Source organism: Microtus ochrogaster, chromosome X (genome assembly GCF_000317375.1).
Source record: "Microtus ochrogaster isolate Prairie Vole_2 chromosome X, MicOch1.0, whole genome shotgun sequence".
Taxonomy (NCBI): domain Eukaryota; kingdom Metazoa; phylum Chordata; class Mammalia; order Rodentia; family Cricetidae; genus Microtus; species Microtus ochrogaster.
The window spans coordinates 57,464,824-57,480,646 of record NC_022026.1 but is presented as its reverse complement, the minus strand read 5'-3'; the positions used below and the strand labels follow the sequence as shown (position 1 = coordinate 57,480,646).

The window sequence follows — 15,823 nt, the reverse complement described above, 5'->3', positions numbered from 1 at the left end:
CTAATGTATATGAAGGAAGCCACTTAATAACAGTATCTACTTCACTCATATCCTTCCACCTTCCTTTCTTATGGTTCTGTTTTTTCAATAAACATCTACATCTTTTCTCTAATGGAGACTTATGCACCACACCAAGGAAAGTAGTAAGTTGTATAGTTATCTTCTTATTGGGCTCTAAAATCCCTATCCCACAACAATACAACTTACTACCTCACCCTGGCATGTGCAGAAGAAAGGGCAGTAGGCAAAAGGCCATTTTACCTTGTAGTAGGCTCTTTTATACACCTTTTGCTAGGTGAAGGGAATGGGGACACCTATTCTCTTTTCAATACTTTAAAAATAATGTGAAGGCTTTGTAAAATAAGTCTCCCAATTCAAGGCCAGCAGATTTAAGAAAGCTTCTAGAAAGAAGTTCTGAATAAATAGGGATGGGAGAAACATAATACCACATTGGCCAATGGCAAAAATGATTACTGACCATTGTTAAGATGATGAGAAAAAATATAAAGGATATATTTATTATACCACTGAACCCACAAAGCTGATCCCTAAAAGCCAAGTTTTCAAGGCAATGTTCTTTATTTAGACTTTTAAGATTCCATTAACCACTAAGATTTATTTAGTGAATAATAAAAAGGACTAAAGAAGGTATTACTTTTGGTTTTGTATGGAAAAAACAAAACAATGATTTAGCAACAATGTTTTGCTATCCAAGAAGGAGAACATAATTCCTAAATATGTAAGTCTTTCGAATGGAATCAAATACATATTAGACTTCCCCATGTTAATTTTCACTGAGGATTGGCAACTGAGAACCACTGCCATCAGGTGTTCTCATGAAGTGCCATACCATAGGATCAACCACCTCAAAGATGCCCATGCCTAGTTTTGGGGGGAGGGGGAAGAACAAGATACACAACCTGTGTACATGTCAGACTGAAACACAGCATAACCACAAAAGAAACCTGATTAGGGCTAGTTGGATGGGAAGTGTACCACCGTGGGAAAGACAGTAGACTGTATAGTTATCTCCAAGATGGGGTATGACCCTAAAACTATACAATCTACTACCTCATCCCACAGAGCACCAGTGTCCATCTTCAGCCCACATGGCCAGCTATTTGGAAAGAATCCACTGATTAACAAGCAAGAGTGGAAGGGAGGGAAAGTTACCTGAGACATTCTGTTCAGTGGAGTCATTTGTCTTAGAAACAGTACACTGCAAAGAGAAGAGACCATTGGGAAACTTTACAAGCATACGAAAGAGATCAAATATAAGAGTCATCCCTCACCTACAACACCCATGAATTCAGTGACCTGTCAGTGTTGCCATTTCAGAATACAAAAATTCATCCAATTTCTTTCTTTTGGTGGTGCATGAGACACAGTTTCTCTGTGCAATAAGCCTCGGCTGTCCTGGAACTTTTTTTTAGTCAGGCTAGCATTGAACTCACAGAGATCTGCCCGCTGGGATTAAAAGCATCTGAAACCATGCCCGGCATCCAATTTCTTTAGACATACTATATACTAATATTCAACAGCTTTGCAGAGGACTTGGAAATATACCTCAGCAGAAGAATTCAAGTTTATCATGTATGAGTTCCTAGATTTTATCTTCAGCAACACATAAGAAAAAAATAGACTAATTACATAAAGGCAAAACTATGGGGCTGGGCAGGAAATAGACAACAAGAGAATTAAAAAACAGTAGAAATGAGCACAATTTTGAGAGAAAATTTTTTTTAGCTCTATCTACTTCCCTTCCTTGGGTTTATTATGATTTTCCCACTTTTGTTTTGGGGTGCTACTCTGGATCAAACACAGGGCCTTGCACATACCAGGAAACATTCTACCATTGAGTCCTTTCAGTCGTATACAATGTTTCAGGCCAAATTTTACATAAAGATGTTAGAACATGCTTGTTATTATAAGCAAATACCTCAATGTGTTTGAATTAATCAATTTAGCTAGCAGTATTAGAAATCAAGCCTGGGACCTATACATTAAACATTTAATGGCTGTTTCTTTCACCGGGGTCCCTAATTCCTCTTTGTAGAAGCATGTACCTACATGTACATATGTGGCCTTTATGCATGCCTGGTGTCTTCAGGGACCAAAAGAGCATGTTGGATCACTGAGAATTGGATTTATAGTTTTCAGATGTCATATGGGCGCTGGTACCCAAACTGGGGTTATTTATAATCTCTAGCCCCTCATGTCCTTGTTTTTAATTTACCTAATACCTACCTGCTAAGTGGGGGTATACTACAGCTTTCTACTCCATTCTTAATTTCTTTGTGCTTCTATTACCTTTTATGCATATACTTTTAGTTATGTGGTAACAGATTTCAGGGGGAATTTTTCTAACACCTAAGCCAAACTTATTCAAATGCTAGAATGTGGTTATCTAAAATAAGGCTCTCGATACTAGAAGTTCATCATGAATGAAAACGAGAACCAATATAGGTTGAATCAGCATCCTATCTGCAGGACTTAGAGAAATAGAGATTACAAAGTAAGACTGTAATCTGTAATGCAAGAAACCATTTTGGTTCTGGTGTCAGCTTTCCCCAGTAAGATAATGGATAATAATTTATCTCTAGGTCTCATTTTTTTTTTGGATGCCTAAAAACCAGATGAATAAAGAGTCAATCTGGAATGAACAATTTCCCAGGTTCAATGTAATATTCTAGAATGATTTAGTGGTTTAGTACTATGGGCATGACAAAGTCATAATAAAAACAAACATAGGTAATGGTGTATCCCTTTAGCTCTTTGTAATCACCTGTGCACTCTGATCTCTGTTCTCTTTGTCTTCTTTGCCTTTGTCTATTATTTTCGTTTCTTCCTCAGCAAGTTGTTTCCTGCGTTTCTCCCTTCTCTCTTCTAGCTCCTCATCTCTCAAGAATTCCAGGTGATTGACAATGGGTACTTTAACCACTACAAGAAAAAGGCAAAGATCAGAGGCTGCTTTGGAAGGTTGAGGCAGAGCTTGCAACCAGAGAATTAGAAACAACTCTGTGCATACTCATCTTAGCAATGGAAGGCTTATTACTGTCCTGATGACCAACTAACACACCTGAAACACAGTCGTGCATGCTCTCAGCATCAAGAACTTTGCATTCCTCTGTCCACCGGGTCAGAGCTGTGGGGATGCTGGACAGGGTTCCTATAGGAGAATAAAATGAAGTGAAATTCTAGGTTTTATATTGTGTTGATTGACCTAAAAAAAAAATCGCCTTATCTTCCCAAAAAGGACCCATGGCCTGTCACAAGGTTTGGCATATAACAGCTTAACAGGTACCCAGAAGCAATAAAGAGTTGTTGCCTTTGGCTAAGTTACCAAGTGGCTTTGACTCCTATAAAATGAAGTTTCTCCAGGAAAGATACTGCTCTTCTTAGAATTGAACAAGAACCCAATAACTATCCCTCCCTCTTATTGCATAAACTTGCCTGCTTGGCTAGTAGCTGTGCTCTGATCATGGAAAAAGTCATCCAGCAGCTCATCATCAGACCTGGCAATGATATGGACATCATCATTGCCCACCAGGAGGCGGGCCCGGCCTCGGCTTTGTAAAGGAAGGCTACTGCTCAGCTGAAGGATGTCAGCAGCAGCTGAGGGACCAAGTAACCTGCAGGGTAATGGTTAGTTAGGTACCGCTGTCGTTTTTTAAGTCCACAGAAACCCACTACCATGAGATCGTGTGTGTAGATCTACTAAACCTAGGATGGAATTTAATATTACTGCATTTAAACCTTTACTGCCATTCTGATTAGCATATTAGTTTGATAATAATGAGCTTAAACTGCCTATCATTCTATAGTTCCTTGAACACCTAAGTGCTACCAGAAAGCTTTTGTATGTCAGGCACTGTGTTAGGTATAAATGCTTCTATTGTACACCCTTAAGACATTTTATAAGTTTTTCATTTACTAAATTCTAAGCTATAGCACAAGAACCTTGTCTTTGTTTTATTAAACTGTTAGAGATGCTTGCTGGTCTTATTATGTACATAGTAGCCAAGGCTGACCTTACCTTTGTGATGTTGCCTAAGGTTCCAGAGTGCTGGGATAGTAGGTATGTGCCATCACACAAGGTTGAGCAGTACTTTTAAAGTAAAAGTTACATAAGCTTGGTATTCTTTCCCTAAATACAGCACATGTAGCACACATATCTTATTTTCAAGGGACTGTTTATCCTTATGGTCAAGACAATGTTGAAGCTCAGTTAAAATTCTAAGAGCTCCATGGAGTCCAACAGATTCTGCTTCTAACTCACCTCTGGAGTATAAGAGGAGGGTTAGGCTGGCGGTTTCCAGGGTAGTGAACATGAATGGTATGGCCTGTATTGGCTGTCAGCTGTCTTAGGGTCCTCTGACTGCGACCGATGCCCTGAGTGAGACGAGTTGTAGAAGAGCCACTGCCCAGCGTCAGGGAACTGTGATCTGCATGACGTACCATCAATGGGTGGGTGGTAGGGATATTTCCTGGGGATGGAGGGATGTCTGCTGCAAGGATAATATGCAAATGGGGTCAGTCCCAAAAATAAGTTTCTTCCATGGCTGTTCAAGTAGAACCCATGTCTCCTGGGCCTTACTTACTCAAAAGGAAACCTGAACTTTTTCCCTTTCTCCCTCATCCCCACACCAAATCCATTGTCTCGGATACCACCATATGTCAAGACACCACCTCAACAAAATCCTAAACACTACACCTTTCCACAACCCATTTTCAATACAAACACAGTGATGCTTCTAGGCCCTTCAAACACATGCTGGCTCCTCTGCCTAAATGACTTTACTTCCCTTCCTCACCTGTTCTTTTGTTTCCAGATCAAGATGTTACTTCTAATAGGTTACAGTCTAATAGGCTGAGTTAGATACACCTTTACTCTGTGTTTTCTTAATGTACTACAATGTGATGTCCTAACAACCTATAAGCTCTTATAAAGGGTAAAAACTTAATTTTTTTACAACCTTATCCCCAGAACCATGGACCAGTAGGCACATCTCAAATATTCGTTTAATTTGTTGAATGAACAAAGGCTCAAATACTTATAAGATTGACGAAAACAGCAAAAACGCTAAGAGTATCATAGATGGTATCTTGAAAATTATCTACTGCTTTTTTTTTTTTTCCTCTTCATGCTTTTCATTTACAGGTGACAAACTGAGGCTCAGAGGTAAAAGATTATGGCCAAGACAACAGACCAGAATTCTTAAGTATTTTCAGCTATGTTATGCTTGTGATTTGAGGTAAGACCTGTCCCATGAAGACAGCTTGAGGCTAAGAACTCGTTGCTACAAGGGAACGTTGATGAAGGAGTGGAGAGATTCCTTCTCTCTCCTGAACAGTTCCATCCGTGATGAACATTGAATCTATTAAATCCACTCCCTAATGCCAGGCTCAGCGGTGTCCATCCAAACCCTTGAGATCCAGCGTTACAGAATTAAGGATTATTGATTGCCCTGTCACTGCAGTGTGCATTCAGGTGCCTGATGTAGTCAGACTTGGTCTCATTTTTTTTTCAATCAAGTAAAACATCAAGTTGTCCAGGCTCTAAGAGCTCCCTGTTTACTGAGTTGGAACAAGAGCAGCCTCCTCCGATTCCTTCTTGCAAGGATATGCTATCCAGAGAGATGAATTCAGATATCCCTTGCCCCAGGATGTGAGTATAGTAAAGGAGTGTTGTCCTCTATCAGATCGATGGCTGCTTTAGTTCACTGCTTGGCTTACCCTAGGGAAGGGTATAAGAATCAATAGATAAAACCCAGCTGAGCCCCTGTATCTTACTAGCACTGGAGAACATGTTGTCAAACTCAATGATGAGATCGTCCTCCCGGTCAAAGCGCTCAAATCGGACCAAGGGAGAAGCGTTCATATCAGGGTAATCCTCATCCAATTCCATCTCAGAACCATCATCGTCATCATCTTCATCTCCTTCTTCACCTTCATCATCCTCCTTAAGGGAAAATACGAGATGGAGAATTGCTGGAGGTAAGTGTTCTGGTGTCATGGCCACATGAGCACATGAGGGAGGGAGGCGACGAGGCTAGCTAGTAACCCAGATTGTCCGTTTTTTTCTGTAGTTCTGTGTTCCCATGGAAGAGGTCATCTGAACCAACCCAAACACAGTCCCCCCTCACCTGATCATCTTCCTCATCTTCCTCCTCCTCCTCCTCTTCATCCTGACTATCATCCTCATCCTCGTTACTGCCACTGCTGTCCTCTTCCTGAGTGTGCTCCTCCTCATCCTCAGGGTCCAGGATATTCATGGAATCTAAAACAAAGGGAGCACATTGGAGGACTATACTGAGTAGCTAGAAAACAGGCCACTGTGCAGGCCGGCAGACTGAGCGGGAAGGCGATGGGGTATCTGACTCTAAGAGAGGAAGAATCAGATCTAGGGTGATGTACAGACTTAGTGAGCCAGCCCAGATTTCCTGAGAGTGCCAATCAATCATCGACACGCTGAGCAGGGTTGCTGAATGTGGAAGCTGGCTCCAGGGTGGTGCTTTGAGGAGCCATGGTGTAGGACTTGGCCAAGTCTGTCGGTGCCCCCTTGCCTTTCCAGTCCTGTTTTGCTACTGACTGCATCCTGTTGATAAGAGGGAATCTGGAGCGATGATAGCAGGTGGGTGAGAAGAAAGCGAACCAAGTAAGAAGTGACAAACTTTGGGCAAGCAGTAGTAACACGTTATTTGAAAAACTGGCTGAGGATAAAGTGGATGGTATATGTCAGCGCATGCAGACAGATGCTTCCTTATTCTGCACATGTGGGCAGCTGCCTCCAGGAAAACCCTAGTGTAGTGTCTGTCAGACGTGCAGGGCAAGAAGGGAGGCCTTTCTGGCCTCGGCACTCTCACCTTCTCGGTTGGCCTGTAAGGTGGAAGCTTGGCTGAGGTTGGAAGGAGCTTCATCCATCAGCACGTCCTCTTGTGATTCATCCTCTCCACTTCTGCTCACTGAAGGTTACAGAGCAGAGCCTTCACTGAACAACAGAGGACTTCCCTTTCCAGACTGGGTGCGTCTAAGTAGCTATGTACACCTAACAGATATCCACGTTTGGTTTTTTTTTCCTTTTCCTCCTTTTTCTTTATCCGATGAGGGAGAATACCTCGATTCTCTGCTGTCAACTATCTAGGTGAGCTTGGCCAGTCACTTTACCTGTCTGAGTCTCAGTTTTCTCATCTGTAAAATGGAACGATCACATCTGTCTTGCCAATCCCACTTATTGTGCAATCAGAGTACGATGGGTGTGGAAAAGCTTTGTATCTTTAAGAATATGGCTACTTCCATTTATCCTTTGATTTTCTTGATCAGTACAATAACATAAACACCTTCACAGTGAGGTGGCAGCTGGTTACCTTTGTCATTTTTCCATTTGAGATTTTAAAGGGGCCATCCTTAAGGAATGACCACTCTTGTTTACATTATCGAGACACAGAGGCAGAAAGCCCCTGGACTTCATTGAAGAACTGAAAAAAAAAAGCAATTTCTCATCCTACAGCCTCTTCTAGGCCTCTGAATAAACACTCTTTTGATGTGCCTGATGTTATCATCTATACTTATGGCCACCCTACCACCACCCCAACACAGGCAACAACAATTCAGACCCGTCACAGGTCTGTAGACAGCTTATAAATTTCTCTTCTGTTAACACCAACAACATCAAGACAAGCAGCAATCTAGGCTGGCTATATGAGCCCTTAGGCAGAGCTGAGCAAGCAGATGATGAGAAAAAGGGTCCTCCCAAGAGAGACTGACACAAAGGAAGAAGCTATACTCAGTTCTGGGGCTCTCACCTATAATTGTACTGTTCCCAGATCCGCCATCCCTCTCAAGCAACTCATCTATCAGGTCCTCCAGCTCATTCTCAACCTGGAGAGAAATAGAACATATATATATGGATGCATACAAGTCTATCAATGTGCTAGCACTGGAACTCCTAAAAAAGCCATCAAGGGAGCATGTTTCTATAATAGTATGTGATAGGTTATGACATAAAAACTGTAGATGTGGTGCTGTTGACACAGAGACTACCATTGCTTCCAATAAAGCCACACTCAAGACTGTCTTTCAAATGGGTCTATCTTGGTTAATGGATACCAGGTTAGTCTTAGACTGCCCAGGAATACATACAGATCAATATACAGCCAGCAGCTAAGGTCCATAGGCACAGTTTCTTAGCCATTGCTACCAAATTACTATGCTTTCTTTAGCATCTTTAGAAGACTGATATTGAAACAACCCAGCAAGATCTGGTGGTATGGCATAAAATGAAGCTAAGTAGCTTTCAATAATGATCAGAGCCAAATAAATCAAAGACACTGGGCACTCAGTCAGATTAACATTTCATCTGTGTCTGGCTGCGATCTATACCGTTTCACAGTGCATGGCATTCTGGTTCTGTCCTCCTTTAAAAAACAATTCAAATACATTCACTTAGCATCAAGTAAGCATATCATCTGTGTTCCTCTGAAGATCCATTGAGACAAAGATTTAAAGTACTCACCCACCCACACCACCTGGGGGTTTGGTTCAGCGCCGCAAAAAGATTGCCGGAATGATCTGCCTCCCTACCTGCATCTCTTGTGAACTGAGCACCTCAGGCTGCCCAGCAATCACCACTGAGTCGGTTTCAGCCTCCCCATCCATGATATCCCCATCTGCCACCTCTGTCTGAGAGACATCATGATCCTCCTCCTGCACTTCTGCTTCCCCAGGCTCGCCTGAAACAATCAACCAACCAGCATAATAATCAAAAGGTTGCTTATATGCTGGCACCATGAGGCAAGCAGGAACACAGTAAGGCCCCTTCCTTGGGCAAGTTTACAAATTCTCAGAGTATAAACAAATGGACGACATATGAAAGACAAGGCTACATGTGAGGATACCAAAATAAGGCTGTAATGTGAAGAAATTGTTCTTGGGCTAAATTCCCAATACTACAGATATCTACAAGGACAGCAAGTTCCCAGGGAAACAACACAAAGCTAGAACAGCTTAATTCCATAGCTACAAAGCAACAACTCCCACCCTTCTAGCTTTCCAGTACATTGTTTCTTAATCCCTACCTGGATCTTGTTGATGGTTATTTGAATCCTGAGAGGCTCCTTGGGCATCCTGCTCAGACTTGCTCTTGTTAGAAGCACTCTTGCTGCCAAAAAGGCTACTGGGCTGGTTTACAATCCGGGAAAGTGTTTCCAAAGGTTTTAGAGCAGCATTGACCGTATTGGCCATATTGGGACTGAGATAAAGAAAAAAATACAGAGATGAACTGAGTATAGAAATACTAGATGTCCATCTGCTAAGTATAACTAAGGTTTTTTTTTTAAATAGAAGCTATTAGAGAGAAAAAGAAATGGGCACAAAGTATGGACCTTTCAACCTGGCATTTAGAAGAAAAGACTCTATGGTTTAAAGACTTTCAAAGAATACGGCCTAGTAAAGCAAAGGTTAAATCAATGTCCTATTTCATGAAGCTATAGTAAACACATGAAAAATTCTTGAGTAGAGGCAGAATTTTGAATTACCACAAGCAAATAGCAAACTATTTAGACTATCAAGGAAAACCAAAACCAACCAACTAATCAACAAAACAAAAACATTTCCAAATCCCTTTATTTTGTACTTATATCCTCTTTTTTTTAATTTATTTATTATGTATACAATATTCTGTCTGTATGCTGCAGGCCAGAAGAGGGCACCAGATCCCATTACAGATGGTTGTGAGCCACCGTGTGGTTGCTGGGAATTGAACTCAGGACCTTTGGAAGAGCAGGCAATGCTCTTAACCTCTGAGCCATCTCTCCAGCCCCCTTATATACTCTTTTCTTCAGTCTCATATAGCTAGCTGCCTCGGGCTAGTCAAAATCTCTGTGTAGTAGGGGATAATCCTAAACTACTGATTTTCTTCCTTCTAACTGCTAGGATTATAGTTGTGTGCCACCGCATGTCTAGCTTTTAGTCTTTAAATCTCAAGATCTTAAAAGATCATTTAAGTCTATACTATGCAGGGTTCCTTAAGTTCAGTGAAAATGTCACAGGATCTGTAGTTAAAGATTTCTAAGTGTTATAAGGTACACGAGACTAAGCAGGACCCCATTAATACTAGAGGATTCTTGTTATTATCTGACAGTGATCGATACCAATCAACACTAAAATGAACCAAAGCTCATAAGAACACATCTAAAAACTAGGACATGGAAACTACAAATGAGCTATAGATCCAGGTGTAGTGGTCCATGCCTTTAATTCCAGCACTTTGAGAGGCAGAGGCAGCCAGAACTCTGTGAGTTCAAGGCGAGCCTGGTCTACACAGCTGGTTTCAGGAAAGTCAGGGGTGTTATGCAGAGAAACCGTCTTGCAAATCAAACAAAACAGAACAAAACGAGCTTGGGGTATCATTCTGTGAGAAAATTTTCAAAAATAACAGGAAAATAAACTCAGGTTTGATTTGAGCACCAAAAACACTGATAACAAAGGACTACAAAAATGGTGAATATAGAATGAATCTATAGTGACAAGCATATAAAAGCAGATTTTGTTTTGCTTTGATTTTCTAGCCATAGCTTCTCTGCATAACATCTCTGGTTGTCCTGAAACTTACTCTGTAGACCAGCCTAGCCTCAAACTCAAGACTTGCCTTTGCCTGCTTTTGCCTCCCAAGTGTTGGGATTAATGGCATGGGCCACCATGCCTGGCTAAAAGCAGGATTTTTTTTTAAATCACTGAAGAGTGGCAGTCGATCTATATATTGCCAAAATTGATGTGAAGAGTAAGTATCATGCTAATATTTTTTCCTAAAATGTTTAACCAGAAATACATCTGTAAGGGGGAAATCACATAAACGTAGACTCAGGGGATCATCTGTAACACATTCACCCTGAGTTCTTTGGCGTAGTCAAATATCAAGAAACGCATTAAACCCTTTTCCCTTTTGAGACTGTGTTTTATGCAGCCCCAAATGGCCTCAAATTCCTGGCCCTCTTTTTCCATCTTCCATATGCTGGTGCTATGCTATTTATCAACAACCCTGATTTATGCAATATTATGGATCTGACAGAGAGCTTCATGCATGCTAGCAAAGACTATACCAACTAGGATGTATCCCTGCCTAGAGAAAAAAAGACTTTTTGAAATCCAAATGTCATGTACAATCTTCACTGGACCCTGGATCAAAACATGTTCCCAGGGAAAGGCTCAATTAGAATAACTGGGAACATGTGAACATAAATGTTTCATTTTAAGGAAACATTTACTTAATACTTGGAAGTTAAATAATACTATGTTTAAAAAGAGCTCCAGGAAAGTAAAACCAAAACAGAAAAAACAGTACCAAGATATAAATATATAGACATCCGACATTATACGACTGAGTTTGATAGTGCTAAGTAGTGCTGTTAATAAGTGCCATTACTGAGCTTTAACATCTGAGCTTTCACTTAAGACAGAATTAAACTGCTTCAGTAAATCTTTAGAGCCAACTGTAAGTTTACAGGAACAGAATAAATGTATAGCTAAACTACACTGCAAGGAAGCAACAGTACCAAATCTAAAAGGCAGTCTTTTGTAGGAAAGTAGACCCCATCATTTCAGAAAACATCAAGAATAACATTAAACCAATTAATATCTATCCACTTAGTAAGCACAGCATAACTTTTATTTACAACTGAAGTTTTCTTTTTAAGAAAAGCTGCTTCTCCAAACATGTAGAACAACAGGGCATTACTTTACCTGGACAAGTCTAGGCTGTGAGGAACTCTGGCCAGGTCATTGACTAGTCCCTTCTTGAGGAACAGTCGAATGATGTTGTTCATGCCATTATGCTGAGTCTTGGCTGTGGCACTACTGTAGAAGCTGGAGGTGGAGGGGCAGGACTCCATAATAGTACTGATGATACACATCACTGCCTGAAGTCTGGGAAAGAAGTTTGATACCTCTGTCAAGTGAATATAGCCCATATTTAAATGATGACTTTACTAACTTGCTTTAGATAATCGTTTTATGTATGCTCTTTGTCTTTTTCTTCTGGAAATAATATCTACACAGAGAATTAATCCTTCTCATTAGTACTGTTTACTACAGAAATGATAAAACCTGCTCAATTTTGTGTTTAAAGAAAGAGAGTCAAAACATTCATTTGTTTTTTTCTCAAGTTGTGTTATCTTCTTCCTTCAAATATAATCAGTTCACTGTGGGGAAAAGACTTTATGTACATTGTTGGTATGACTAGAATTCTTGGTCAAGTGCAAGGAACCCCCTTGCACCATGGAGTAAGAGATGTTCTTGCTTATCAGCATTAGGCTAGGCACAGGCTTTACCTGGCATGTTTCTCTGTACTCTCAGCCATAGCAAGTGCCCGTCCCAGGGCTGCTTTTACTTCATTCACTAGGGCCACCTGAGCATCTGTGCCACTCCCTGCAGCAGCCAGACTTGCAAGGAACAGACGGGCCAAGGCAGGTGTGTCCTTGTCTTCTGCATTCTGGGTGTGTGGAAGGAGATGGTCCAGGACAAAAGCTAGCACACTGCAGTCCTGAAAAGTCATTAATTGTGACATTTATTCAAAAGTACAATTAAGCTACATCATTTGTATAACAACAAAGTATACAAACGGTTTTACTTTCAAGTCGTTCAAGATACAAGCTGGGTTAAGTAGTGAACCAATTAGAATTCTTTGAGAGGCTGCCGGGCGATGGTGGCGCACGCCTTTAATCCCAGCACTCGGGAGGCAGAGGCAGGCGGATCTCTGTGAGTTCGAGACCAGCCTGGTCTACAGAGCTAGTTCCAGGACAGGCTCCAAAGCCACAGAGAAACCCTGTCTCAAAAAACAAAAAAAAAAAAAAAAAAAAAAAAAAAAAAAAGAATTCTTTGAGAGGCTTTATAACGCTTCCAGATCCCATTAATTTCTCAAAACTCATTATCATGGAGGTAGTCACTTACTTTCTGTTTTTTATATTTAAGACACGGCCTCACACTGTGTAGCCCTGGCTCTCCTGGGATTTACCATATAGACCATTATGGCCACTAACTGTTCCTAGACCTGAGATTAAAGGTGTGTGCGGCCACACTCAACAATATTTGGTATTTTTTAATATTAATAAAAATTTTGAGATTGGATTATATAGTCTAGGCTAGCTGGAAACTTGGAATCCTTGTCTTTACTTTCAGAGTACTGGGATTTCAGATGAGAGCTAACTGCACTGGATCCCTAAAACTTAGTGACTTTAATGGAACTGCTTATAGCAAACCAGTAAAATTGAAGCAAATAAAGCATATTTTCTCCAGCTGTTAAGTGGGTAATATGAGACCTAAAGAAAAGTGGCTTGTATCAAGAATTTAGTCAATGATGAAGGATTCAAATATCCATTTTTGAATGTTACAATCCCTTCTGAAACTTGCAATGTGCCTGATACCCTGTGCTGGAAACTTGCAAGAGCTGAATAGGAGACAGAGAGCATAGTCAGAGACACATATAAATAAAAATTTCAATATAGGATTACAAGAAAATAGCAAAAAGAAGTTAAGACAAAAATCTTTTTCTCTCTAAGTTCTATACTGACTTTTAGAGAAATTAGTTTTTATTATTCAGGCAGATTTTTGAAGTAAGAAGTGATAGCTGTACAACACCGTAAATGTAATAATGTAATAAATGTCACCCAATTCATGATTTAAATAACCAATTTTATGTCAAATTTGTATCTCTAAGTAGAATTCTGGAGCCTGAAAAACTGGACAAAGTGAGTTTAGAACAGATTAATAGAAACAAAATTTAACTCCCAGTGAAATACAAAGTAAAAATTACTTTTTGAATCTAAGCTATGTCATCTATCATTATTATTGGTACAATCTGAGAAAAGATTTGCAGTTTAGGAAAGCAGAGAAAACAAGTAGCAAGCACTTAGCTTGGAATCTAAGACAAATTTTACTTTTGTTCCCATACAATATGGCTTTACTTTGTGGCTCTCAGCCTTTTCTCCTACTATGAAGAGATAGTACTTCTACTAACTCTGATGTGGGGGCAAGGATAATCAATAGTATTTGTTAAACATGTAGCCATAGCTGTAAGATGTTTAGATATTTAATGGGCAAGATACTCAATACATTTATAGCTTAAAGTCTTATTCCATAAATTATTACTTATATGAATAAAAACCTAGTAACACACACACACACATATATGAATGCATATATGTCAATAAGGGGCTTACATATACGATAAAGAATTTAATGAAAAACTTGAAGCCAGGTGTTAGTTCAACTATTCCAGAGGCGGGTTGAGGATTGAAGATTGAGCCCAGGAACTTAAGGCCAGTTTGAACAACAAAATAGTCTCACCAACAAACTCAAGCAACCCAAGCAAGCAAAGCAAGCAAGCACCTTTAACAGATACATTCCAAATATCCAATAAATATGAAAATATAGTTAACAAGGAAATACAAATCCTAACAACCCTACTGGAATGAGTAAGACTGACTATCATGTGGTAGCATAATATGAAACAATCAGAATTTTCATACGTGTCTGGTAATATATACACTCAGACCACTAACACTCTGGTAAACTTTAGGTGTCTTCTGTTAAAGTCATACAAATTCATGCGCTAGAGCTCAGCAAAAAATACTCTTAGAGCCGGACGATGGTGGCACACGCCTTTAATCCCAGCACTCAGGAGGCAGAGGCAGGTGGATGTCTGTGAGTTCAAGACCAGCCTGGTCTACAGAGCTAGTTCCAGGACAGGCTCCAAAGCCACAGAGAAACCCTGTCTTGGGGGGGGGGGGGAACACTCTTAGGCAATCTATCACCCAAGAGATATGCATCTGTATGTTTACCAAGACATGAATAAGATGTTAACAGCAGTACTACAGTGATAGCTCCAAACAGAAAATGATTCAAATGTCAATTAACAATAATAAAAGATTACAGCAAATTCATACAATAGAAAATACAACCATGAGATGAAAACTCTGAAAATACAAAAAATGAATCTCAAAATTTGTTAAGCAAAACAAGATATGGAAGACTTCATTAACTGATTTCCCTAATTACCCCGACTGCTTGACATCACAGCGAAAAGCCTAGTTGTTCTTTCGGCATTAGGTGAATATTTGGCATTCAGGAGTTTCCAACAGAGTCTAAGAGGTAACCAAATGATCAAAGAATAACACTGAAAGGAAAAACTAGAAACATTACCTCTTTGATCAGCTCAGACTGGCCCACGGTATAGCTGTAGTTTGCAATCAGGGTTGCAATACCAACATAGGACCTCACCAACTCTGCCAGAAGACGAAGGATAGTAGAGGTAGGCATTAAAGGTTTGCTGCCCTTGCCTTTCTGCTTGCCTTCCTCAGAGGTCCGGTCCCCTTCTTTATCTTTCTTCCCTTCTCGAGTGTCCTCTGGAGTTGAAGCTCCTGGAAGAAAACCACCTGTTCATTTTCACTTGCAAAACATTAAAAAAAAAAAAAAATCAAGCCATAGGTAGAAAGAATTTCTTCCATTTTAGGGCACTTGTGAATATCAAACACTCTGATTGCCACTGTAGCTGAATGACAAAGACAATGAACAAGGTTAAAAGACGATGGTGGGGCATGAACCAACCACCCATGCAACCATCACTTCCTGAAGCTTGTGCAATTTTATCCCTAGAATAGTGTATTAGTATGAGAGAGTGTATATAATAATGTATTGGGCATTTTCTAAATAGCCAACTTCTTAATTTTTTTGTTCCCATATACTTGCCTAGCACAAACTTAAGTAACTTTATTTAAATGTTGAACTCCTGTGCCGTCTAGATACACGGAAATATGTGCCCATTCTATCT

The 15,823-nt window shown here is 40.1% G+C and overlaps 1 protein-coding gene across 18 annotated transcripts in view; it reads right to left on the bottom strand.

Moving 5' to 3' along the window:
• The window catches only part of Huwe1 (HECT, UBA and WWE domain containing 1, E3 ubiquitin protein ligase), a 139,240-nt gene that overhangs the window by 21,561 nt on the left and 101,856 nt on the right, over positions 1 to 15,823 (bottom strand). For 15 of the 18 annotated variants that reach the window (XM_026784727.1, XM_026784725.1, XM_026784724.1 and 12 more), the window contains 14 exons: positions 15,196 to 15,413; positions 12,327 to 12,538; positions 11,740 to 11,922; positions 9,078 to 9,250; positions 8,584 to 8,732; positions 7,806 to 7,881; positions 6,867 to 6,965; positions 6,147 to 6,280; positions 5,794 to 5,962; positions 4,280 to 4,508; positions 3,454 to 3,632; positions 3,080 to 3,169; positions 2,786 to 2,940; positions 1,174 to 1,219 (listed from right to left, as the gene is read on the bottom strand). In XM_026784727.1, the coding sequence (XP_026640528.1) occupies positions 1,174 to 1,219; positions 2,786 to 2,940; positions 3,080 to 3,169; positions 3,454 to 3,632; positions 4,280 to 4,508; positions 5,794 to 5,962; positions 6,147 to 6,280; positions 6,867 to 6,965; positions 7,806 to 7,881; positions 8,584 to 8,732; positions 9,078 to 9,250; positions 11,740 to 11,922; positions 12,327 to 12,538; positions 15,196 to 15,413 (2,112 nt within the window). The remainder of the gene's footprint in view (positions 1 to 1,173; positions 1,220 to 2,785; positions 2,941 to 3,079; positions 3,170 to 3,453; positions 3,633 to 4,279; positions 4,509 to 5,793; positions 5,963 to 6,146; positions 6,281 to 6,866; positions 6,966 to 7,805; positions 7,882 to 8,583; positions 8,733 to 9,077; positions 9,251 to 11,739; positions 11,923 to 12,326; positions 12,539 to 15,195; positions 15,414 to 15,823) is intronic. The other 3 variants (XM_026784734.1, XM_026784737.1, XM_026784739.1) reach the window with 3 other exon arrangements.